Consider the following 27,634-nt stretch of genomic DNA (forward strand, 5'->3'; position numbering starts at 1 on the left):
CCGGAGCCTTCCTGGTGTTCAGTGGTTCGGGGTGGGGGGAACGTATGACAGCATGCTGTTACCTGGTGGCCTCCTTACCAGGCTACTGCCCTCCACCTGGTGCTACTCGTTTTCACCCAGTTTTGGTTATTAAAATGTATTCCCATCCACGTGCCAGGGGCACTCAGATTCTTCCTCCACAATAAGAACAGGAGTACTTGTGGCACCTTAGAGACTAACAAATTTATTAGAGCATAAATTTTCGTGAGCTATAGCTCACTTGAAGTGAGCTGTAGCTCACGAAAGCTTATGCTCAAATAAAGCTCAGTGGTTTGAGCATTGGCCTGCTAAACCCAGGGTTGTGAGTTCAATCCTTGAGGGGACCATTTGGGGTCTGGGGTAAAAATTGGGGATTGGGCCTGCTTTGAGCAGGGGGTTGGACTAGATGACCGCCTGAGGTCCCTTCCAACCCTATGATTCTATGTATTGTAAATGTGTTAGTCTCTAAGGTGCCACAAGCCCTCCTGTTCCTTTTGCGGATACAGACTAACACAGCTGCGACTCTGATTCCTCCACAATGTGCCCGGGGTATGTCACACTGTGGTACAAGGAAGAGAAGCTTGACTAGCTGCCCTCTCCCCAAGAGGCCCCAGGCCTGCCCGCCCTTCGAGGCCCTGCGCTGGGTCCCAGCCACCCCCAGGCCTGCCCCGCCCCCCTTCAACGGCTGTGTCACCCTCTGGCCTTGCGCGGCTCCCTGGGGGCGGGGCAGGGGTCCTCTCTCGTGCCCCCCCCGCCCCCGGCAGTGCTGACTCCCGCCAGGCTGCCTGCGGTTTGGACTATGAGACCCGGCCGCTCCCCACCCCCCACCGGGTCCTGCCAGCCGCCGGCCCTTGGACCCAGCTAAAGTCCCTCGTGCCGCGGCTGCAGCGCACAGCGGCCGAGGCGCCGACTGTCGCTCACCCCCCGGACCCTGGGCCGCCGGGCGGCTTGTGCACCTGCGCGCGGGGAGCGGCCGTTGCTGAGGGCGGAAGCGCGGCGAGCGGCCCCGGCCCGGCTGGCTCAGGGAGGATGGCGGAGCAAGGCGCCGAGAACCTGTCGGTGGTGGTGCATCGCGCCGGGGACCTGCGCCTGGTACGGCCGCCCCGCCCCGCCCTGCGCCGCGAGAGGCGGCTGGGGGAGGGGGTCCCAGCCCTCGGGCGAGGTCACAGCCCTGAGGGGATTTTGGGGGATCACAGCCCTCAAGGGTCAAGGGATTGTGGGGGGGGTCACAGCTCTTGGGGTTCAGGGGATTGTGCGGGGGGTTACAGCTCTTGGGGGTATTCCACCCCTTGGGGTTCAGGGGAGCCTTTGGGCTTCAGGGGATTTGTGGGGGGATCACAGCTCTGGGGTTCAGGGAGTTTGTGTGAGTTTGCAGCCCCCGGTTCAGGCAGCCCAGGGCACTGCCTGGATCATAGACGTTTCAGGTGTAAAACCTAAAATTGGATATCCCCAGTCCATCCTCTCGGGGCCAGGGCAGGGTTATTCCCTAGAGGGCATTTCTGGGTTTTTGCCAGTCTGGATTTCTATGTTCCACGTGGTGAGGCTCCCAACTCTTACCTATGGAAATGTTTTCACATCTAATACATCTTTCTGGCAAGAAGCTTCTGGTATTTGGCTTAAATTCATCTTTAGTTAATTTTGTCCCATTCTTCCTACTTAGACCCCCCTGTGGCACACTAAATAATTCCTTTCCCTCAAATGTCAGCATACTCTTAGCATGTCTCCCTTACCCCTCTTCCCAGTCATTGCTTAGCTAAGCAGTTAACTCTTTTTATTTTTCCTCCAGCTCCCCGATTGTTCATATTGCTTTCTTCAGGGTTTCTGCATATTTCACCTAATGAGGTGTCAGCTCATTGATGATGCTGTTTAATAAGATTCAGCCTAACCCAGATCTACTCCAGCTATGTCCATTGCTATTAATTATTGCCTGTTGTTACTGTCCTTCAACCTGTTTTCAATGCACATGACTATTCCTGTCCAGGCCAGTTGGCATTAATATACACAGTGAATTCACGTGACACAATATCAAATGACCTACTAGAATTAAATGGAGGAAGGTTTGAAATCTTTCTGGTCCTTGACAAGGCTGTTTTGTACCTCCTCAGAAGTCAGAGGACTCAGGGCCCTCCCAGGCCAGGAGTGGAATGGAAGCTCCTTTTGCCCCTGAGTTTGGCGGGAGTGAGGATCGTAGGGCTCAGTGGGTTAGCTGGGGAGACAGGGGTTGGCACTGCTGAAGCTCTATTTGGCAGGGTAGGGGCACTCCCAAAGGAGGGCAAGAGATTGGAGAAGAGATGGCAGGGAAATGACGCTGGAGAAGTTTCACCACACTAGACTGCAGAGTGACAAACTAACCCTGCAGTCTTCTCTGTTTTACCCAGATTCTGCACAGTCCTCATGATCCAGCAAATTGCTAGCATGAGCCTCCGCTGGCAAAGTGTGGGCATCCCTGTCATACAGGTTCTGGGAAAGAAGAACATTGCTAACATCCTGTTTGTATTGCATTTGATGGTGTGTGGTGGGGAGGGCTTTGGAAGCCATACAGTTCAGTACATATTCCTGCACCAGAAGGTGCTGCTGGGACACAAGAGAAAAGATAAACAACATTTCATGGTGTACATTGAACATAGCTAACAGGTTGGAATGACAGAGTGCCAAAAATGACCCAATGAGGAATTGCATTGTGTTAAACTTGCACACTATGGGCCTGATTTTCATAAGTGCTTCAATTTGGAATCGAACTTTCTGGCTGCAGTCAGGTAAATAGACATCTGTTGTGTGTACAGGTATTTGCATTTGCAAATTTGGAAGATGTCAAATAAAGAGGCCACTTCTGAAAATCAAGGCCTGTGTCTTAATGAACTTTGATAAGCTCATTGTGAGCTTAGTCACAGAAAATAGTTTTGATCTGGCAGGTGCTTGATATTAAATACAGACTTTGGTCACCTGTTGTGGCTCAGTTTATTTTTATTGCTCCTGTGCAGCTCAAACAAAGTGAGCAGTGTTATATACAATGTGTGGCTCACAGCCATATTTGAGATAGCGGTAACATCTGCCAAAACAGTATTAAAAAGCAACACTTATAATAATGTGCATCTCATACACATATAATGTACAGTTTTCTAAATAGAAACATAGGAATTGCAGTACTAGATTACACCCAAGGTCCATCTAGTCCAGTATCCTGACTCTGACAAAGGCAGAGGAGGTGCCCACTTTGGATCACCTCATGATTTCTAATAGTTAGAGATTGGCTTAAGCCCTGAAACCTAAAAAGGTTTAATATTCCTTTCTAAATATTTGTTAGCATTAACTGTAATAAGTGGATATTCTTATTATTCATATAAATGTCCAATCGCTTTTTGAATCTCAATACATTCTTGACTTTAATGACTTCCTGTGGCAGTGAGTTCCAGAGTCTATTTTTTCTTTCTTTGTACAATCTCTTGCACAATGGGGTCCTGATCCACAACTGGGGCTCCTAGTTGCTATGGTAATACAAATAAATAATATTTATATGTTGTATTTGTATAGTATTTACATGCTTTTATCAATTTTACATTTGCCGGTTTTTAATTTAATTGAAAATCCCCTCTATCACAATCATTATCATGTCCCCTCTTATTTGTCTCCTCTCTGAGGTAACAGTCCCAATCTCTTCAGTCTTTCTCCATATGAGAGTTTTTCCAGGCCCATGGCCATGCTCTTCGTTCTTCTTTGAGCTCCCTAGTGAACAAATGGGTGCATGTTTTTTAGGATGCTCTTAGATACTCCACTTTCAGTATTGTGAGCTTCATTATCTTTTCTACATATTGCAAACTCCTATTTTCACACACAACTTTTTAAAAAAAAATAGCTGAGGTTGTAAAAATTGTGTTTCACCAGTTCACACGTTTGTTAGATGCTTTCTGTGCATGTGAATAACTCAAAAAAGGCTTTCTTTAAAAACTTCTGATTCACTTTGGCTGTGTCCTGAATGGGACAAAGTGCCTTGGACTGAAGAAATCTGGGTCAGAAATAAAGTTCTGGGCACTAAAAATTACATAGAGCAGGTTGTGCCCAGATGCATACCCCGTTGAGCTTCATTAATATCAACAGGCAGAATTTGGCCACATACTGTCCATATGCAGTGTTGATCATTTACTGCTTATTTTAACAATGAATGCCAGTGCAATGCTTGTGAGATATGCACAGGCAGGCAAGCATTTTAGTCTGGGAACACTGATGTAGTAAAATCCAATTCCATGGGCAAGTTAGTGATAGAAAGGTAAGTGAGGCATCATTTAATTCATAAAAATCTGACAGAATCATAATTTCAGTGTTGTCACGTTGTGCAGTGTAGCAGGGAGGACTCACTGCCCCGTCCCCTGGCTCCCAGCTTCAGGTCCTCTGGTTGGTGGAAATTTTGATAATGCAGGGTTGTCGGAAAAGGATTCAGTTGGGTTTCATTTGAAAGCCCTTTTTCCCCCAAACACAATGGTACCAAACATGACAAACCTAGAACACTTATGAAGATATATATTCAAAAAAATGTTTAAAAATCAATTTTTTTTAAATTACACTGTAACACAAGGATGCATTGCTTGCATAAAAAAAGACACAGATTTTTGGTAATCCTATGGAAGTTAGTCTTGACATATAGGATTGAAAAAAATTATTCATTAAGGTCATCATCAGTGTCTTTTCTGTCTAGGGCACCACTCTGCTAGACACATTGTCATACTGATCCTCCCCTGCACCACACTCACACATCACCATACAAGGCAGGCTGCTGGCCAACCATTTGCATGGTGGTGAGCATCTGGCTTTTGCACATGACCATTTGATTAGGATTGATTTAAGAATGCATTGTATTTCATGCGTAACTGGAAAAACCCATTCATGCTTGAAAGGAGAGGGTAGTTTGGGATGTGCTCAGTAATACTGGAGCCATTCCTTTGCTTGATGAGTTTATGTTCTCGATAGCAGGTAAAAAATGCACCCCTTCGTGGCAATTTTTCTCCATTTGTCTGATCCTTGGAAAACAGCCACCAATGTAGCTCTGCAAATGTTGTAATGTTGATCTCAAATAGTAAACTTGACATATGAATGCCTCCAGGGCATTTATGATCTCATCAATGACTGTCTCAGCCATTCCAAGCACCTTCAGTCCAAGGAGAGAGTCTTCGGAGGCTGAATCAAATGCCTTCCAGAAAGAAAATTTTGTCTTCCATCCTGAAAGGGTGTGAAAACCTGGAAGTGTGGCAGCTTTTAATGGTCTGGGAGATAGGAACACATCTCTGAGGGATATACGGTGATTCTGTTCCCCAGCAGCAGGCACAGAAACAGAATTTGCAGAAGTCTTGGGAATTACAAAGAAACCACTGAAAAGTGAGAGGCAGAAGTTTCATTACGCCATGTGACAATGAAATTCTTCGAGCAATTCTTTGCATGCTGTAGTGTTTTTCCTGCAATGTGTGGTTACTCATGATTTGTGCAAGTATGAGACAGTAGCTTCTTCACTGTGAGATTGGAAATGTTTATGGAGTCAATGATTTTGTATTGGACAGGTGCAATACCAACCATAACCCCGCCCCACCCACTTCTCTGTCCCCTCGCACACTGGACCTGATTCACATTTACACTTATTCACTTTTAAATCACTCTGACTGTGTTGAGGGATCTCGGTGTAAATGAGCATCAGGCCCACCATGTTTATTTGACTTTACAGTCATTAAATCACACTAATCAAATCTCATGCTTCCCCAAGCTTTATGCCCTACACTACTAAAGAGTCAAGGAAAGCAAAGACAGCAGGGTGGGTTCAAAAGCACTGCTGGGATTGAGAATCTATATTGAAGTGCAGTGCAGTGGCTCCACTAAAAAGTCAGCATTTGCCTCACAGAGATATCAGAGATACTACAATATTTCCCTAAAATGGGTGGTAAATCTGGTGTTTCTGGTGCCCTGTTGTGGTAATCTGTACATGACTGTTGGAGCTGATGCTTTGTGGACAATCATAACAAGACCATCCACTTCTTCAATCCAAAGTAATATTTGCTTATTGACTAAACATTTAAATCATCTTTGGAGAAAGGTACAGCAAAAAATAAACATAGTGAGGTGAAATCAAACCAAACACAACACAATTCTCTTCACTTAAACTTTGCTTTCCTACTGTGATAGTGATGTCAAATATTGAGTTTAGTGTTTATGGAGTTTCTAAATTGGAAATTCTTTTAGGAAAGAATATCTGCGTTCAAAGGTCCAATGCCTGGGAGTAACTGGGTGTAGGACACAATGTATGCCTTTGATAATGAAATAACTTCTAAGCAAACAGATTATACAGCTCTTATGCTAGTCCCAGTGAAGGACCAATTCAGTTTCCATTGCAGTCAATGGGAGTCTTTCATCTGGGAGTTGGGCTGGTTCCAGTCAACTTGAAAATACAATGGCAACCACCCCACTTTCATTTTTAAAGTTAAGAAGAAACTTTGCAGCAAATCTACCGAGAACTCAGAAATCCACTTTTTCTCCCCATTATACACTAGCTTCCCAATCCTGTGAACAGAGTCAGTTATAGGGGTTTGAAAGCACCGTGTTTATTTTTGTACTTGGGCATTTTGTTTAACCTCCTTGTGTAGTGAAATCTTAAGGACTTATTCTTTTTTCTTTGAATACTTGGGAGGAGCTCAGATACCACAACATTTGGGAACCAGGTAAGTATGTAAATATAGAGAGAAGAGGTAAAAGTCCTGCAAACATATAGGTTACCTTTTATTGGTGTGAAAAGTGACCCAGGGTTGTAGCTGAGCCCTTCTATATATGACAAAGTAGCTGTGTAATGCTCATTTTCCTGGGATCCTCAGGCTCCACACTGTTAAATAGCCACTGTATCCTGCTTCTTTCGTGCTCCCATTAGTTCCACTTGTGGGGGAAAAGATGGTGTTTTTGTCCTCAGCCACATGGAATTTTTGTTGTGTTTTCCCCGTGATTGGTCAATGATTCAAGTTTTATAATGCCTCATTCATATAACAATCTCAAGGGACAGCTATTTCAGCAATAATAGCATTACAAGAGAAGGGCGTGAGAATAGGCATTTAGAAAGGGACATTTAATCCTGACGGTCTTTAAAAGTTGTTGGTTTACTGTGAATATCTGGTTCAAAAGCCACTCTGGTTTCAGAAGATGAGTTTTTTGAATCATGGGGTAAGTTGCTCAACTGAAACCACAAGTCCTGTTCCATTCTAGGGAAGTTTGGTATATAAGACGTGATCCTATTACTGTAATTACTTATATACTGGAGAAAATTCTAGGGATTTCTCAGAAAGCAGCCCCAAATTTTCATGCAAACTGAATGCTTTTTGTTTGTTTCCCTATAGGAAAATCGCCCGGTCCCAGAACCAGGTCCCAATGGTAGGTCTCTAGAGTGACTGCCTGCCTTCTACCTTGTGGTTTTCTTTGAGTGTAATTTCTTCCTAAATTTTCTATTTGCCCTTCACTGATCTCCCCCTGTAAATCAACTATAGCGTCTATGATAATATATAACATTGTCCAAAAAAGGAGCATGTAGGTGGAGCAGGTCAAATCTTGCATCCATCTGAGAGGGGATGGTGGTGAAATCTGAAATGTATGTGGAGTTAGCTAAATCCCTCTCCCCATGTTTTCGGTTAACAAGATCTGGGAACAATAACAATTTATGAAAGACACAGTCCTGAGGGTCCTATTGAGAAATGATGCATAAGATTTGGAAAATTAGTTTTCTTCCTTTAGACCTACCTGAATCCACTCTGCTGAAGTGTAAGTGGATGGGACTTGCACTGGGAAGGAAGAAGGTGTAAATAAAGTTGGGCGAGAGACTAGGTCATTTTAATAACATCTGAATAACCAGCAGTGTTTGTGTGCTTCATATTACCTTCCCCTGAAAGAGAACGATATCAAAAAGGGGTGCTGAGCATTGACTTTGATGGGAGTTGGAAACGATCTGCACTTCTCAGGATTGGGCCCATAGAAACTAGAGAAGAAAAAAATAGCTAGAAACTCCATTCTGGCCTCATTCAGATAACAACCTTGTAAAATGGAAATTACATTGGGATTTTGATGACTCAGGCTACTTATCATGTGATCAGAAACACTAAACATAGTTTCCTTTTGATAATCTGATTATTTGTCTATTACCCTAACCCTGAAGTGTATGTGCTTTATTGCTGCGTTCAAATGCATAGTACCCCATTCTATCTGAATATTAGTCAAGTAGGTCGAAGTCCTGTGAATCATATTTAATCAAAGGTCTCATTTGGCACCCAGACTAGAGCTCTCCTCTTAGATTACATTTACCTTCATTTACAAGAGATGTCTTTTATTTTAAGCTCTTGGAAGTTTTAGGTCCTTATCTAGAGTGTTCAGATTTCAGTAAGTATCTCATAAATGTCGACTGTCCTATAGGATGTAATTGCAAATGTGTAACTTTTATGAAACATGTTAGTAAATGATGTGAACGGATTAGGAAGGTAAAGAAATAGAGGGAGGAAGAAGATGGAAAACCTATTGAAACCTGTCTAGTCCACCCCTGGGCTAGTGCAGGATTGTTCACTAGTGTCTTTTCTAGTTATAAACATTAGAATGAGATTTTCAAAAGCGTCTCAGCATTGGCCTAATTCTGTTCTCATTGAAATCAGTGGTAAAGATGCCGTTTACTGCACTGGGAGGAGAGTTAAGCCAATGCTGAGTGCTTTTCACAATCCTACCCTAGTAGTTTTTTTTCCTATGTTTAATAAAAACACTGCCAAAATATTTAACTTTTTTCTACAAATTATTGAAGAAAATGTTTCCTTGTCATGATTATTCTAAATTAAGCTCTACAAATCACCACGTAACCCTGAGCAACAGTGACTCCCAAGAGAGAGCAGAATTGTGACTGAAAATGTTACTTGGAGTGACATTGAGGGACTGCAGAATTGTAAGAGAGGCAAAGGAAAGGTTTAGCAGCACAGTTCTTAAGGGTGACCTGCTAAGATTTAAAAGAAATCAGGCTTGTGCTGTTTTATGCCTTTTTAATGGTATATAAAGAAAGTCTGAAAGTTGTTGTGGTTTATTTTCCTTAAAGGTTCTGTGGCAAGGGGGTTCTGTTTATTTTTTACATTAGAAGTTCAGCATGTGTGTGTGTGCTAGAAGATTCTGTGGGTAACTAGAGAGCTGATAGAATTGTGGAGTATAAAAATAAATGAGTTTTGGAAGCCCTGCTTCAGGGCTAAAGCCAACCTCTCACTGTTAAGGTTTCCCTAAAAACAGATTATCACATTACTTCCTGCTGCAGGTTTTCTGACACCTTCCTCTTAAGCGTCAAGGGGTTGGCTGCATATCAGAGATACACTTGATAGATCATGGGTCTGATTTGGTTTGGCAATTCCTGTGATATCACAAATGCCAGGGAAATGAAATTTGATTAATTGATAGGGGAAGGAATTTTTATTCAGATTGTTTAAATTCTGATTTTTCCTAACACAGCTTTAATTCAAACCCTTGCAAGCAAAGCGCTCAGTCCATATCCTGAGTCAGCCCAGGAGTCCTCCAACATAAAAGGGAATCAAAGACTTAACATGTTGCAGCTTTCTAATGAAAAACAAGTAGGGGGAAAAAACATTTTATTGAAAGAACTGAGCTCCTTTCCAGGCCTCCTGTACATATAAAGAGGCAAAAAAGGATATAGGCCCCCTTTAGTGTTCCTCTGTAGGAAACAGTAACAGCTGTGTTAGTCTGTATTCGCAAAAAGAAAAGGACTACTTGTGGCACCTTAGAGACTAACCAATTTATTTGAGCTTAAGCTTTCGTGAGCTACAGCTCACTTCATCGGATGCATACTGTGTGTATAAAAACATCTTCTGTATTTTCCACAGTATGCATGCGATGAAGTGAGCTGTAGCTCACGAAAGCTTGTGCTCAAATAAATTGGTTAGTCTCTAAGGTGCCACAAGTACTCCTTTTCTCCTCTCTGTAGGAAAGTTCCTTGTCATCTTTAAAGCCTTTGCCAAGCAGATGCCTCACCTTGCCTCAGAGGTCTTTCATGCAGTTGGTCTCTGGTTTATGACTCTTTCTTTCTTTGCCAGAGGTGCTGCTGAGGATGCATTCGGTTGGGATCTGTGGATCTGATGTCCACTACTGGCAGAACGGTAGAATTGGGGACTTTATTGTAAAGAAGCCCATGGTGCTAGGGCATGAGGCATCGGGAACCATCATCAAAGTGGGGTCATCAGTAACCCATCTGAAGCCAGGTGAGCAGTTTCCTTGAATCTTGTGGACGGTTGCCTGATATGTACTTTCTCTGTTGTGATGAGGTTGAGAGGCTGGCCTGCTAGGAAATATTAAATGTGCATTGATGAAACATTAGGAATCCTGCAAACCAGAGAAGGCTGAGCCAAAGCCTTCAGTTTGGAAGTGATAAAAAGAGGAGGAAGATGGTCCAGTGGTGTGAGTGCTAGCCTGGAACTCAGCACTCCTGGGCTCAGTCCCCTGCTATGCTAGGCTTCTTGGGCAACCTTGGGCAAGTCACTTAATCTCCTTCTGCCTCCGTTCCCCTTTTATAAAGTGGGGATAATAGCACCCACCTATCTCACAGGGGTGTTGGGAAGGTTAGTACGTTAAAGATTGTGAGATGCTGGGGTACTATGATAATGGGGGCCAGATAAGGGCTTTAGATGAAAATCTTAACTTGGATTTGAATTTCATAAATGACTCTGCCTTTATATTGGGTTAAAACTGGTGTTCAAATCCCAGTACCACCGGACTCGGGGTTCAGGAGCCAGAGCTGGGTCCCAGTGTTATGGTTTGCACCTATATCTACCTAAAATACAGCTGTTGTCCTTATCTGTTTGTTCACTGCCCTCCTCACCCCTTGCACAAATCCTCCTAACTAACCACCAGCCCTTTCAAGCCAAGTCTGGCTCTCTTTTATTTAAAATCAAACCTAGAGTAAGATGTTACAATAAAAGGAGCTCCTCTTGGGTTTTGTCTCCTGTCCCTGCTTTACTGCACAGTACATTGGACAGATTGAGATCTGTTGTGAATTGGCCAACACTGTCTCCTCACAAATGACAAGGCTCACTGCCATCCATCACTCGCTTTGGACAGCTGACTTCATGGCACTTCTTAGGAATCACTTGGTTTGACCTTTTGAAGAGTGCTGATATGATCTGAATATTGCATATATCCTGTTGTGTATTTAATGGACGCGTATTGAACATGCAATCCAAGCAAGAACATAAAGCCTTTGTAGACCATGCATGTGAGTCACTCTTGCTGCTAGTGAGCCCTTTTATTAAGCCAGTTAACTCAATATTGTAACTTCCTTTTGCTGTGTGTACGTGCTCCAGAAGTTGGGGACACCTGGCATTGATGTTTAGGTGCTGGCCTAGTAAGAAACGTGGTACATTATTTCTCATTTACATCATGATAAATCTGGGGTGACTGTTGGCTTCAGTAGAGTGACTCCAGATTTAAATAGGTGTAACTCAGAGCAGAGTTTGGCCCCAGAATTAGATCTGTGGGGCAGGGACTAAATCTTTCTCTTGTGTTCTGTGCAGTGCTGAATGCTCTGCAATTAATAAACAATAGTAATGACCATCTGCCTGGACATCCTGAGCGGGACCCCTGAGCTAGAGAGATGACCACAGCCTCACTGAGGGATTTGCCCAGTGATTAGATTTCTGGTGCTGAGTGAAAAGGGCTGGAAGCATTTTGGATGTTTTATGAGTCTCTTATACTCCCTTGTGGAGCTCCAGAAAACCTGACTGTGGAGCAGGTGAACAACTGCCCTTTTTCCACCCTGAGCTGTCCAAGGATTGATCAGGCAATGTGGAGCTCTCCCACATGGGGGAAAGGGGATTTTGTGCTCTTTGGATTTTGGAGTCTGATCTCCTGACTCCTACATGCACTTCCAGGTCTTTACCAGAAGCTCAGCCTCCCTCCCCATCATAACTGTCAGTCTGGAGAGCAAGTACAGTGATTGCCATTAAAATCCAATGTTTGCCAACAGATCCTGCATGGTGTTTCCGTTTAGTTCCTAATTGCAGGAGATCTCAGATACCACTCAGTGGTACTCCGTGACAAATGCTGGCTTTTTGATGGGAATAGGAAATCAGCCAATTTACAGTGATTAGACGGAGGGGAAGATGTAGGTAGCTCTGCATGTGACTGAGCCTGCATCCTCTTAGTGTTTGTCTGCCTCTTGCATATTATATTTTCTTCTGTAATGCTGAACACTGTGTATGGCTGGGTCCCTGGGGCTGGGTGATGAGTCCTCCGTAGCATGGCATTAGGGAAAGAGATTGAAGTGTATCAAAGGAAGTCTTTGTCTTTCAGTGGGTGTTTACAGAACAGGGTAGATCTCTCCCTTCCTTGGCATCCCTCTTGATCATTCAGATCTCCACATGCTGCTGTGCCCACACACTCCTTGTCTCACCCCACCCTCCTTTCACTCACTCAGGCGATCGAGTGGCCATTGAGCCTGGTGCTCCGCGAGACATCGATGAATTCTGCAAAATCGGACGCTACAACCTGTCTCCGACTATCTTCTTCTGTGCGACACCTCCCGATGATGGAAACCTGTGCCGATATTATGCACACAATGCCAGCTTTTGCTACAAGTCAGTCACACACGCCCCCTGCCTACAAATAACTACTCCCTGTGTGGGGTTAGCCATATTGTTCCTCCCTCTCTCCCTCAGCCATCTGCACAATGGGGATAGTAATCTAGTTACATGAAGCGCTTTTTGTTATTTCCCTAGATGCCCCTGGCATAGGTAGGGTTCAGAGGCCTGGTTGCGAAGTGTTTGGGAATGTGATCTAGACCTTAATCTGATCTCCTTTATACTGACCTTCTGTGTAATGCACTTTGAGAGCTACAGATGCTAAGTACTGTAGAAGAGCTAGGGATTATTTATTTATTTGTTTGTTTGTCTTTGTTTTTATCTCCACTCTTGACCGTGGTATCTGAGAACTTTATGACAGGAACTAGTTAGACCTTTCTCTCCTGCAGATTTCCTATGACTTTATCACTGCTTTAACCCCAAAGGGTGTCCTTTTCTTAAACCCTCTCTCTTTTTGCTCTCATTTCTACAAGGCAAGGTAAGGCCTGATGTTTTTTTGGGTTCTGCTGTTGGAAACTCCAGGAAGGGCTTTCCCTCATTCGTCAAGGAGAGCCAGCCCCTTGCTGCCCTGTAGAAAGCACTGCAAGAACTGCTAAACCTGCAATATGATTTGCTCAGTTATTAACTGAGAAGACCTAGACTGGTTCTGATTGTCCCAGGCTGCCAGTACCCCCGCTAATCCAGCCTTCGTGCAACACTGAAGACAATTTTGACCCCACTGGTGCCAAAGGTCACATGCTGGTTGTCAGAGAAACTCATTTGGGCTCCGATTCAGCAAAACATTTAAGCATATGAGCATCCATATTGCTTGATTGCACTGGGACTTAAGCACAAGCTTAATGTTAAGAATGTGCTGAAGTACTTTGCTGAATTGGAGCATTAGAAAACCTAGCAGCCCAAATTCATCCCTGCATAACTGCTCTGACTTCAGTAGAGTCATGCCAGGGATGAACTGGGTCCAGCATATCCACCCCATCGAAATACTCTGTTGGCAGTGCCATGTAGATATTTAATCTATGGAGTTTGCACCCGTTTGGAGGCTTGTGTGGAACACGGAGTTCCATGTACACTGAAGAAAGAACAAGTCTGTAAATCCAGAAATTCACTAACGCTAGGGACTAACATTCTTCTTCCATTTGTGCCTGTGCATGCTCTAGAAGTAGCATCCCTGATGTTTGCTGGGTTGTCAAAAATGGACCTTCTGCATTGGGATCATTGTCTCATAGTGACAGGACTTTGTGCTCTTACTAGAGGGCCTTGGAGCATTTTGCAAACATTAATGAATGAAGCTTCTTTGCAAGGTAGCTAAGTATGATGATCCCTCTTTTTAAATGGATTAATTGAAGCACACATTCACCCTGTGGACCAGCGACAGAGCCCCAACAGACTCTCAATACCCTGCTCTGCGCAGGGAGGGGACTAGTATCTGGCTTGGTTCCTTTTTTCAGGTTATAATAAAAATCACACTTTGCCTTTCATTAGCACCTTCCATGTGAGTATATCCAGGCACTTTGAAAGCATTTATTAATGTAACTACATGGCTCATGGCAGGTGAGCCAGAATCATTCACCTAGAAGTTATGGGCTTGGTTTTCAAAATGTGAGACTGGATGATGGACTGATTGTGTGTGTACACATGTAACTGGTTGTCACCCTGGCAGCAGGCACACAGATACCCATGTGGTGCTAACTCTCCACAGAGGTATAATAACTAGGTAGTTCTTCATGTGTCACTATCATCACTCCATACCCTAAGCACAGCTCCCCCTGGAAAGGGCTGAAGACTCCAGGAAGGCCACTAGGGACCTTGTTTCATCAATCACATTTTCCTGGGAGTTGATTAAATACCCTGGTAATGAGCAGCAATATAGAATCCTTAAAAAGATAGATTAGTGAACTCCCTCCCCCACTAGTAACTGCTCAGACAAATTACTGACATGTACACCCTTGTGCACAGTCCTGGCCTGTTTCTGTTCTGAAACCCGGCCCACAAAGTATCACTTCAGTATGCAGCATAGCACCAGTGATTGCACTGATAAAGCCCTGGGGTAGTTTTATCAGAGACCCAAATCCTTACTCAGGCAAAATTCCCCCAAAAATCAGTTGCTCAAGGATCCTGCAGGATTAGGTCCATAAAGCAATAGAGTGTAGTCTGCTTTAGCACAGTGTGATGGGTTCGGTCACAGAGACCCCGTTGGGACTGTCACCTTACGTGCTGAGGCTACCTCTGAGCCCGTCTTCCCTGCCAGGTTGGGACTTCAGAACTCTGCCTTGTTGAGCCAGTTATGCTAATCTGCTGCAACACAGACCCACACCCCCAAAGCTGCAGACTTAACTGAAAATGGCTTAGCAAGTGCTCCTGTCCCTAGCACTCAGACACCCAGCTCCCAATGGGATCCAAACCCCAAATAAATCCGTTTTATTCTGTATAAAGCTTGTACAGGATAAACTCGTAAGTTGTCTGCCCTCTATAACACTGATAGAGAGATATGCACAGCTGTTTGCTCCCCCAGGTATTAATTACTTACTCTGGGTTAATTAATAAGCAAAACGGTATTTTACTAAGTATAAAAAGTAGGATTTAAGTGGTTCCAAGTAATAACAGACAGAACAAAGTAAGTTACCAAGCAAAATAAAACAAAACATGCAAGTCTAAGCCTAATATAGTATGAAACTGAATACAGGTAAATCTCACCCTCAGAGATGTCCCAATAAGCTTCTTTCACTGACTAGACTCCTTCCTAGTCTGGACCCAATCCTTTTCAGACCAATGTTGTGGTTTATGTCCTGGGTCCAGCAATCACTCACACCCCCGTAGTTACAGTCCTTTGTCCCAGTTTCTTTCAGGCAACTCTTTGGGGAGGAGAGGCCATCTCTTGAGCCAGCTGAAGACAAAATGGAGAGGCTTCCAGGGCCTTTTATATTCTCTCTCTTGTGGGCGGAAACTCCTTTGTTCTTCTGTACAAAATCACAGCAACAAGATGGAGTTTGTAGCCAGCTGGGCAAGTCACATGTCCATGAATGATTCAGCTTTTTGCAGGCCAATGCCATTGTTTACATGTTAGTTTGAATGTTCCCAGGAAAGCTTAGATGTGGATTGTTGTCTCCCAAAGTCCATTATCAGTTAAGTATTTCTTGATTGGGCACTTACTGAGAATAGTCCTTTCTCAAGAAGCTGACCAAATGCTTCACTGAGGTTACTTAGAATAAAACACATTGAGATACAAGTACATAGCCAATATTCATAACTTCAAATACAAAAATGATACACAGATACAGACAGCATAATCATGACCAGCAAATTACAACCTTTCCATAGGCACCTTACTTGACCTCCTTTGTACAAGATTTGGTGCAACTATAGGACCTTGGTTGCAACAATGATCTATACAGTCACAGTTCCTGTCAATAACATCACACACAGGTTTATTGATTTTCTTCAGAAATCTCTCCTGCGATAAACTAGACATTTTCCTGTTTACAAACAAACAGGCCGTTTCTCATCTGGGTTTGTATTTGGTACCTAATGAAATGTCAGCATTGGAATATGAAATACAATTAATCTGAAAAGGTTTGTCCCTCCTCCTGACTCTGTCCACTAGAGTGCACTGCTGCTGTCTGGCAGAGGAGGGCTTCTTCAAACTGGGGTCCTAAACAGCTTTTGGAGACACCGTGGTGGCTAGGACTAGACCGTGCTGTTTGGGGCCTATTCTTCACTGTCAGATGAGTGTAGCTGATTGTGACAGTATTTCTGCTCTGTTAGGAGAATTTCCTTTTATTTGATGTCAGTGTTTCCTGGAAAGTCACTGTTTTGATTCATGGGGCAGCTCTCCTCTTGCAGGGGAAGGGAACTTTCATTCGTACCTGAATGAAAGATACTTTGGCTAAAACTTTCAAGCTTAGGTGCCCAGAATTACCCCTCAGAATCTATATTTAGGTCTCCTAAGTAAAAGTGCCCTGATTTACAGAGCTGCTGTGGGAGTCAGCAGTTTCTCTGGCTTTACGCTGACCCAGTTGAGATCAGAATCTGGCCCTCTGACTTCGGGCTGCCCCTCTGCTGTCTCAAAGGAGAGGCCTTGTCAGCTGTCTCTGTCCTCCACTACCCCATTTTATGGAACACTTTCCTTTCAAATACAGTTTCCAGTGCCTGTTTTGTGAGAGGTTCGGTTTGCCTACTGATTTTCTGGATGGCTGCATTGAGCAGCAGGGGGCTGGGGCTCATCTCTCTTGCAGCAGCTCAGAAGTATCTGTCTTATAGCAGAATCATTGGGTTTGTCTCCCTCTGGCCATGTGCCTTTTGTCATCATTTACTCCTGTTCCAACTGCATACAAGACACTACCACTGTGGTTTGGGGGCATTTGACTCCCTCTTTGGACCAGGTGTTAGTTACTCCGCTGACTATGGAGAGTCAGTGCCTTCGATTCTTCTTGGGAGAGTGAGTGCTAGGACCTAGTTACCAAATGTTAAACTCTTTGTATATACCAAATATTTTTATGAATCTCAAGCCAACCCACTGGTTGAAACACTTCCCACATGTCAGTGGCCAGCAATAGGGTATGATGGGGTAGTGAATAAGGGGATGTCTGATCATATGTCCCTTTGCTTTGCTTTGTGAGATGAAGTGGCCAGCTCTGCAAGCTATAGCATTTCATGAGTCTGACAGGAGTCACTTAGGGAACACTTCCCTTATTAACCTGAAGAGTGGATGATCTGCAGCACATTCCCCCTCTCCTCCAGGAAAAGAACAATGATAGAAGTTGAAGGTGCAGAAGCCTTCTTCCCTATACCCATCCACAAAGGCAGGGCAGACCTCATCCCCACAGCACATTGCTGAACATCCTCACGACTCATTGCAGCAAACACCAAGCATCATGTTTTCTAGGGTGGGTGCCTAAATTGTGCCTGCCGAAAGAGAGATTGTAGAGGCTGATGGGTACTTCGCTGCATAGTAGCCTCTTATGCAGTGCACAGGTGTGTGTTTTATTCCAATTATAAGGGCATTTTGCCAGCACAGTTTGGACACTAACCTTTGCAGATGTGGTTAGCTTCACCCCACCACCATTAAAAGCCCCTATTGTGGCGGTTGCTTGTGTCTCTGGTTCTTGCAGGCTTCCAGATAACGTCACCTTTGAAGAAGGGGCCCTCATTGAACCTCTTTCTGTGGGAATCCATGCCTGCCGAAGAGGCGGAGTCACTCTGGGATCCAAAGTCTTAATCTGTGGGGCTGGTATGGAATAACCCGCCTTGTACTTCCCACCTGTCGTGAGTGCTCTGTCACAGAGAAACACAATAGAGTGACCAGCCTGGTTTCTAGGTTCAGGATGGAGCACTGTGTGCTGACAACTCGGTCTCCATGGCCCGCATCTCTGTATTGAGGCTGAGGGTGGCCTGGGGCAGCAGTGCACTCCTTGGCCACATTTTGGCCAGCCCTGCTCCAAAATGGATTTGAAGTGCGTGTTGTGGCTAAACCGGCAGTTTGGGTGGTAGCAAGATACCTAGGAATCTGGCAGTATTCTCCTCACTGCCAGCTCCAAACCTGGAACAATAACAGTCATGCCCGCTGCCATTCTCAATGCACTGCAGCGGATCATGACATCTGCCGTAATCCCAGTACCAGTCCTCCGTGGAGCACTGCTATACCCCCAACGCAGTGAGCTTTACACTCACTTCACAGTGATCATGATTTTCCTGTATTCTGACATCTTATTTTCCTTCCCTATTGCTCAAGGACCCATTGGGCTAGTTTGCTTGCTCGTTGCCAAGATGATGGGTGCCGCCCAGGTAGTAATCACTGGTAAGATCTTCTTTTAACCCTTAAAATGCTGCCTCATTCTCACATATCCAAAAAAGGCTGCTCTTTCTGTGTGGCAGGTCACTGTACAAATTAGCAGCAGAAGTGCCTGGTGGTAAGACAAAGCTATGCTAGGTACCTATGTGAAGATCATCACCTGGTGTATGTATGTAGGTGTCTTTAGCAGACCTGTTCTTTGTCCAGTTTTTCTTTCTGCATCTTAATGACCGGTAAAGGGAGATATAAATAGGACTGTGCTTAATTAGCACAGGTTTACTGAAAAGTTCCCCAGGCCAGAGCCCCCAAATGGAAACTACTAGGAGGATACAACTGCACCCTTCACAACTAGGAGTATGGATGTTCATCAGCATTGCAATTATTGTTTCAGTCTTCAGACTGAGGCATAAAACTGATGTTCCACCTGCTCATTAAAGACACATTCTTCAAGAGTAGTGGTGCTAACCTTGGAGTTTGTGCCAAATTCCAAGCCAGGTAATTGCATTCTCCTCTCTAAATCCTCCTGCATTTCATTTGGTATCGTATTCTTTCTGATCTGAATTATTATATTATTTTGCTGTGCTCTGCTGATCAGCTGCTGCATTCCCCTGCCCTCCAGAGGTGACTGTGTTTGGGGGATGCGCTGTTTGCTCTCTATATAATTTACAGAGTGCTTTGGCACCCTTGAGGTGCTATAGAAATAAAATTTGTGCGTAGTGTGACAAATTTTGATTAGTCATCCACTGAGTTCCTTCAGATTGTGAAGCTATCGCCGAGGCCTCTGTAATTGTCCGTGACATTTGGTCCTCCCCAAGCCACCTGCGTCACAGATGCTGTTACTCAGACAGCAAGAGGCTCAGAAATGCCCACTATGGGGCAGCCTTGTTCAAATGTTTCCCGTATTATATGTGGCAAGGAGCGAGATTACCCTTCTTTGAACTTTAGGAGGCTGGCTGCCTTCAGGAAAATATTTTCCATGTTGGCGCTAAGAGGAACGCCTCTCCAACCCATTATTTGCCTAGACATGTTTTACTGCACTTCCCAGAGAAATATTTTATTTTACTTATACTTGTAAAATATTTGCCTATAAAACTCTTTATCTGCACAGCACATTTCAAATTGATCTGTTTGTGGAGATATTTGCCTATTGCGTCTATAGCAGGACATAAATAGCTGAGAGGTAGAATAAATGACGCAGACCCACGCAATGCAGTTCTGCTTGCCCCATCTCAAAAAAGATGTATAAGAATTGGAAAAAGTACAGAGAAGGTAACAAAAATGACTAGGAGTATGGAACGGCTTCTGTATGAGGGGAGATGAAAAAGACTGGGACTGTTTGGCTTGGAAAAGAGACGGCTAAGGGGGAGTATGACAGAGGTCTATACAATCATGACTGGTGCGGAGAAAGTGACTAAGGAATTGTTATTTACCCCTTCACGTAACACAAGAATCAAGGCTCACACAATGAGATGAATAGCAGGTTTAAAACAAACAAAAGGAAGTGCTTCTTCAAACAATGCACAGTCAACCTGTTGAACTCATTGCCAGGGGTTGTTGTGAATGCCAAAAATATATCTGGGTCCAAAAAATAATTAGATGAGTTCATGGAGGATAGGTCCATCAGTGTCTGTTAGCCAGTTTGGTCAGGAATTCAACCCTACACTCTGGGTGTCCCTAGCCTGGGTGTCCCTAGCAGACTGCCAGAAGCTGCAGCTGGATGACTGGGGATGGATCAATCAATAATTGCCCTGTTCTGTTCATTCCCTCTTAAGCATCTGGCGCTGACCACTATTGGAAGACAGGATACTGGAGTAAATGGGTCATAGGTCTGACCCAGTATGGCCGTTCTTATGACTGGTACTTGCAGGTGGAGGGAGCCAGACACCCAGGCTTACTATGGAGGCAAGTCTCCTAGCTGCTCCCCATCAATAAGGAATGGACCTCTAAGTGCTGCCAGATCCTGCCCTGGTTATTAAATGGGTCATTGTCCCTCTGCTTCAGAGCCTTTCCCCAGCTCTCCTGCTCTTCGGATGAGGCCAAGGATTTTGATGGGGATATCCCCCAGGCCTGTCCTCTCCTTGATGGGGAGGTACACCTCCCCTTTCAAAGGGCTGAAAAGAGCAAACTTATTCTTCAGCAACTGTGCAATAGCCCAATAAAAATAATGCTAAAAAAGAGGAGGAGGCAATCTAGGGGATACAGGTGGCCTCTCCCCGATTTCCTTTCCACATCCTCGTAGGTGGATCTTTGGAATCCAACCATGAAACTGGTGTCACAGCAAAATCAGGAAGAGGGATTCCCTCCTTTCCTCCCCCCAGGCTTGGCTGCCTGACTTCATGTGCAGAGAGGATGTCCACGGTCATCTGCACCTTAGCAAATAGCCCGCAATGATTTATTACACACGGGAACAAAAAGGTTTCACCACTGTCCTGCATCTGGCAGCCATGCATGGATACTGTCCACCTTTTCAGAGCGGATTTCTTCCCCAAAGACCCAGAGAACACGAAGCTAAAGGAAACCCTTAGAAGAGATTTGGAAACTTTCCTAACAGTTCTGTGGACTTCCCTCCCCACCACCTGTTTCTCAACCATGTTACAGTGTGCTGGCCTCAAAGGGATAGACCCCCTCAGGTTAAGAAGAATTCCAATATGCCTTAATGCCAGGCTCCTAGCAATGCTCTGGTCTCCATGCATTTGCTGCCAAAGTGATGGTATTGAATTCACTAGCAAGTCAAGTTATGGTTAGGCAGCTGGTAGACTGTGATCACTGCGTATTACGCTTCTTCATAATTTTCTCGCTGTTACTTTGTGCTCCTTATGTAAATAAGGAAGTGTTATTTACTCCTTCTCATAACACACGAACTAGGAGTCATCAAATGAAATTAATAGGCAGCCAGTTTAAAACACACAAAAGGAAGTATTTCATGACACAACGCCCAGTCAATCTGTGGAACTCCTTGCCGGAGGATGTTGTGAAGCCCAAGACTATAAAGGGGTTAAAAAAAATCTAGATAAATTCATGGAGGATAGGTCCATCGATGGCTATTAGCCAGGATGAGCAGAGATGGTATCCCTAGCCTCTGTTTGCCAGAAGCTGAGAATGGGTGACAGGGAATGGATCACTTGATGATTACCTGTTCTGTTTATTCCCTCTGGGGCACCTGGCATTGGCCACTGTCAGAGGACAGGATACTGGGCTAGATGGACCTTTGATCTTACCCAGTATGGCCTTTCTTATGTTCTTACATTTTCTCCCATCTGCTTACCCTCTCCACCAACTGTCTCTTGTCTCACAGGTTGATTTTAAGCTCTTTGGGGCAAGGACCCCCTCTTTTATCCATAGTTGTACAGCACCCAGCACAGAGGGGCCAGGGCTTCTAGGCAGTCTGCTAATTCGGTACAAATCATGAATAACCATGGGGATAATGTTACATCTGTAGAGAACCCCATTGTTGTCAGGTGCCTGCAGCTGCACCTTTGCTACATGCCCTGGTCAGAATGACTTGTCTGTGGGCTTTAGAGTATTAAGACCTCAGCATCTTTGAAAGAGGCAACTTTATCTGTGGCCAGAGTCCCATTGGCATCTCTTGTGCCTTTAAGTTGCTTGTCACACGTCTTTCCCCACCAGCCCAGAGAGGAGAGCTGATCTCCTACCCGATCCGTGCGCCATCAGGCTGGGGGAGTTCTGAACCAGACTTTTCCACCCAATGTGCCTGCATTGTGTGCGTGCAATGTGTCCATGCCCCACTGGGCATGCTTGCTGCAGGGCCTCTCTGTGTGACATCTTTTCTTGCACGACGTTTGTCAGCCAGCTGCAGTTCTGTGATTTATTTCTTCCTTCCCCAGATTTATCTGCCTCCCGCCTGGAAAAAGCCAAAGAGATTGGGGCAGATTCCACCATTCAGATAAAGAAAGAGACCCCAAAGGACATGGCCTGCATGGTGCAAGATTTGCTTAACTGTATGCCTGACATAACCGTGGAGTGCTCCGGGGCAGAGGCCAGCATCCAAACTGGCATTTACGTGAGTTCCTCCTTCCCCTATCTAAGATCCAGGGTGGATAAAAATCAATGATTTTAAAAAAAATAAAATAAAAAAATCGGATTTTTTAAATTTAAATTGGATTTTTTTTATAAAATGCTTTTTGAGGAAAATCCTCTCTAAAGATAGTTTTAATTAAGATACATTATAGCTCAAAGATATCTCATCATGGTAGAGGGATTATAAATTCTAATTCTATAGCATGAGACAATATATTCATGTAATGTTTAAGAAAAATTTTGTAAATGAGTTCCAATAGTTCACCGATTAGAGACCCAATCTTATGGGGTTCCAGGGGCTTCTGTATAGATTATTTAGGTTAATCTTTCTATCTACCCAAAGGGACTCAGTGCTCAGTCTAGAAGATACCATCAGAGATGCTTAGTTTTGCAGTTCTTAAACTGTGGATTTGTGTCTCTAGAGATAACATGCTTGTTAACAGCAAAAATGTTTTTAAATAAATAAATAATATATAGAGGTGTGAAATAACAGATCTCAACCCTGTTGTCGCTCTGCAAATTTGTGTACACGGAGTCAATCCCTTACCTCTCTCTAAAAGTGCAAAGTTTCAAAAAGTTAAATGAATAGAAGATTGTTGGGGGTGGAATAGATCTGGACAAGGAGAAGAAGTCTGGAAATAAATGTGAGAAGGGAGGGACAGGCATAGAAACAAAAGTGAAACTGTTTGAGCAGCATATTCCAGAAGTCTAGAGGTCTTTCTGAGTGTAACCTTCATTGATTTGAGATCTACCATATCCAGTGATGAGCTGCCAAAATCTTAACAAACGGTTCCCTCCTCACCCCACGAGGGGGTTGTTGCCCACCCCCGCTCCCCGGGACTCCTGCCCCATCCAACCCCCCGTGTTCCTTGTTTCAGTCACATCATGTATGTCACATAACCACAGTATATCACCTGTAGCAAAAAAGGAAAAAAAAATCTCCATCATCCAGAAACAACTAGAGATAAGTTTGTAATAAGAACCAGCACATTACAAAAAGAGGTAATTGATTAAAAAATTGCCCCGTTTGTTTATGCAACAAACTCTTCTTTCTGTACGATTGAGAACCCACACTTCATTAACATGGTTCAGTCATTAAGACCAGGATACAGTCCACCCAACAGAGCAGATGCCGCAGGCAAATTGCTGGATAAAATGTATGAAAGAGAAATTGAGCAGTGTGCAAAAGGTCTAGAGGGTAAAATTGTTAACCTGAGTCTTGATGGGTGGAGCAGTGTCCACAATGATCCTGTTGTATGTGCTTGTGTGACAACAGAAGAAGGGAATGTCTTCCTTACAGAAACAATTAATACATCAGGAAATGCACACACAGCAGAATACTTACAAGAAGTAGCAGTAAAAGCTATAACAAACTGTGAAAAAAAATTCAAGTGTCTAGTACGCAGCTTGGTCACAGACAATGCTGCAAATGTATCCAAGATGAGAAGAAATTAGTTAGAAGAGAGTGAAGAGAGTCCCAAGCTAATAACATATGGTTGCAGTGCTCATTTGATGCACCACCTAGCCAAAGACTTCAGTGTTCCAGAAATAAAGGCTAATGTTGTTGAAATTGCAAAATACTTCTGTAACAACCACTTTCCAGCAGCTGCTCTGAAAAAAGTGGGAGGAACCAAGCTAACTCTCCCCCAAGGCGTTCGATGGAACTCAGGAGTGGACTGTTTTGAGCACTATATCAAGAACTGGCCTAAACTGATGACAGTTTGTGAACAAAATCATGAAAAAATAGATGGCACTGTCACAGCCAAAGTGCTCAACGTTGGGCTTAAGAGAAATGTTGAACACATGCTGAGTACCCTGAAGCCTATTTCTGTAGCCTTGAACAAAATGCAGGGAAACAGCTGTTTTATTGCTGATGCTGCTGAAATTTGAAATGGAACTGAGAGAGATCTTAAAAAGATGACAGAGTTAAATTACAAGCATTAAAAAAACAAATGGGACAAGCACTGTCTCCAGCTCATTTTCTTGCAAATATTCTCAATACTCAGTATCAGGGTCAAACCTTAACTGCTGAAGAGGAGGAGTTGGCTATGACACGGACATCCAGCAATCATCCCTCCATAATACCAACTATAATAAACTTCAGAGCTAAGGGTGAACCATTCAAGAAAGTTTGCTGATGATGTTTTAAAGAAAGTCACACCAGTGAACTGGTGGAAGTCACTTAAGCACTTGGATTCAGGGACTGTTGAAGTGATAATCTCACTTTTAACAGCAGTAGCTTCTTCTGTTGGCATAGAAAGAATATTTTCTTCCTTTGGACTAATTTATTCCAAATTGAGAAATCATTTGGGACCTGAAAAAGCAGGAAAGTTTGTTTTTCTTTTCCAGATTATGAACAAACAGGAAAACTAAGGTGAAGAGGACAGAGTTAGCTGCAGAAGCCAATATTTTAAGTTTCTCATGTTGACCTGGCTGACGTAGTCGATTTAATTTTGGGTTTTTTTTAAAAAATATATTTCATTTAACTATTTTAGTTAACAAAAACAAACCTGATTTTAAAAAACTTAATGTTTAACTACATTCACAAATTCATATGCTTGTTTTGTTAAAATATTATATGTTTGCTGTTGAAGAAAAAAATCCAGAATATACAACGTTGTTGTTTTAGTTAAATAAAACAATTTAAATGTCTGTCTGGTGAAGTTCTCCTCCTAATACAGCGTGGCAAGAAAATCCTCCAAATATTAATGATTAACCTGTTGAATTGGAGATAGTTCACCTCCCAATGACTTCATAAATATCTGCTTCAATTACCTTTGGTAAATGAAATAACCAAACAATTACTCATCTTATGATATAGCTGTAAAACGAATCTGAAAAGTTTCCAAAATAAATCACTTTAAAAATGTATAGTGTGTATCTTCTAAAAACGAAACCTGCATCTATCTCTGAGTTGTGAAGAATATGTATTAAGGTTATAACAACCAACAAGAATGCACTTTTATGTAGAAATCCATGATTAAATCGAGTCTTCCTGATGTGATTTAAATCAATTTGATTTAAATCAAATCCACCCTGCCAAGATCAATGCCAGCATTTGCTTCTCTCCTTTCAGGTTGATCATTGGAGTGACTAAAAATAAAATGAGAGGTGAAACTGTGTGAGAGACCCACTTTACTGGCCAGACTCCTCTACCAGCAGGGCAGAGTCAATGGATGACAATGGAGATTTCAGTCTTTTGCTGCCACACAGCCGCTTGTTCAGGCTGACAGCGGGCTGCACCCACCATAGTCTCCCTGAGGCCACATGGATAAATTTACCTTGTGGTGGATCTGTGTCAGAGCCAAGGCTTGCCAAGGAGCTGTCAGTCCTCTGTGCCACCTTAAGCAGAGTTAGTGGTAGATAGCATATGTGCATTTACTTTTCTCTAACTTCAGTGGGACTTGTGTGTGTGTGTGTATCTCAGGGCAGAACTTAGTTGAATGTGCATATGCAGAAATAATAATATTGCTCTGCTCCCCTGCAGGAGAAATGAGTTCTATGCTATGGGGTAGCCATGCCCTCCCCATGCTATCAGGGACTGGGAATGTTCTTCTCCTCTGTGCAGGGGAGATTGGCCTAAATATTCCAAACCCGCTATGATTTTTGAGTGCCTAACTTTAAAGAAGCCTGAATTTCACAGGGCAGGTGCTCAATAATTTCTGCAAATTGGGTCCTTTTAGAACTATACTTTCCCTAGACTATACTTTCTCTGACTACATAGGACCTGAGTTGTATTTCCAGGGATGGTCTCTGGCTTACTGTGCAGTACTCTGCTCTGAGGTGTGGCGTAGAGAGGCTGCTGAGTTCTTTATGCATTGTGTCCTCTCCTTGCTCCTTCACCTCTCCTGTTTGTAGATGTCAATGTTGGCCATTGATTGAGGCAAGCAGCTCCCCTTCCCTTGCAGCCTCACCTTTGGAGAAGGCAAGCAAAGAGTCAGCAGCATACAGCGTGCAAGAGAGAGAGGGTTGTGTAAGCCCAAGGGAATGTGTTGTGTTGGCTCCTAATTGGCCATGGTCTCCTGTGGGTAATGGTGATTGGCAGAACTGCATGATGTTGTGTTTTCCCATCCTCCTCCTGCTTTGCTGACTTCTACAGTATTTCCTTCAATGGCTCTTCATCTCCCCACTCCCTTATCTGTTAGCATCCCCCAATTTGTCATGTGTCCCCTCTTCATCTTTCATATACTCTCCTCACTGCTTCCTGCGTTTCCTCCCACTCATGACTTGCCCCCACTTCTGCCAGGCCTGGAACTGTCTCCCAGATTTTGTCCACTGAGCACCTTCTCTCTTACCCCAGATCTCACCTTCAGACCCACCTTTCCCAGGACTGTCCTGCTATCCAGTGTGCACACTGTCCCTTGGCTTGTGTATATATGCATTGTTTGCCTTGTGAGCTTTTCTGGGCAACTTGCTTCATGATTTGTACCCTAGCTGTGCTGTTGGAAGAACTGAAATGAAGCCAAGTAAGTGAAAATGCAGGCTGAATCACAGGGCCATATCCCCTACTGTGCATTCTGCTAGGATGTAGAATGGTTCAGACAGACCACAGGGTAATTTATTCTAGGGAACAGCTCTGACTTGATGGGCCTTTTCCATCTCTAGCTTCTCAATCACTGGTCCCATCTTCCCCTCAGTCTTTGTGCAGAATTCTCATTGCTATCCATGAGATTGCCATAGCAAGGCTAGTATTTGTGTCTATGATTATGGGACTGATCATTGACCAGATGTCTTCTGGTTATAAGGAATAGTCAGCATGGATTTGACAAGAACTAATCAAGCCAAACCAACCTAATTTCCTTCTTTGACAGGGTTACTCGCCTAATGCTGCGGGGAAGCAGTAGATCTGATATATCTTGATTTTAGTAATGCTTTTGACTAGTTTTGTCAATTAATTGCAGTTAACTCACGCAATTAACTAAAAAAAATTAATTGCGATTAATCGCATTTTTAATCGCACCGTTAATAGAATATCAATTGAAATTTACTAAATATTTTGGTTGTTTTTCTACATTTTCATATCTATTGTATTCTGTGTTGTAATTGAAATCAAAGTGTATATTATTTTTTATTACAAATATTTGCCCTGTAAAAACGATAAACAAAAGAAATAGTATTTTTCGATTCGCCTCATACAAGTGCAGTAGCGCAGCGGTTCTCAAACTGTTGG

General features: G+C 43.6%; 1 protein-coding gene across 1 annotated transcript in view; it reads left to right on the forward strand.

Annotated features, from left to right (window-relative positions):
• Positions 1–896: 896 nt before the first annotated feature.
• SORD (sorbitol dehydrogenase) overlaps positions 897–27,634 on the forward strand; it is a 37,818-nt gene continuing 11,080 nt past the window's right edge. The window contains exons 1-7 of the mRNA XM_074965954.1: positions 897–1,110; positions 7,377–7,410; positions 10,101–10,265; positions 12,476–12,635; positions 17,747–17,865; positions 18,367–18,432; positions 22,272–22,447. Of these exons, the coding sequence (XP_074822055.1) occupies positions 1,048–1,110; positions 7,377–7,410; positions 10,101–10,265; positions 12,476–12,635; positions 17,747–17,865; positions 18,367–18,432; positions 22,272–22,447 (783 nt within the window). The 5' untranslated portion in view covers positions 897–1,047. The remainder of the gene's footprint in view (positions 1,111–7,376; positions 7,411–10,100; positions 10,266–12,475; positions 12,636–17,746; positions 17,866–18,366; positions 18,433–22,271; positions 22,448–27,634) is intronic.

The sequence above is a fragment of the Natator depressus genome, chromosome 10 (genome assembly GCF_965152275.1).
Source record: "Natator depressus isolate rNatDep1 chromosome 10, rNatDep2.hap1, whole genome shotgun sequence".
Lineage (NCBI taxonomy): Eukaryota > Metazoa > Chordata > Testudines > Cheloniidae > Natator > Natator depressus.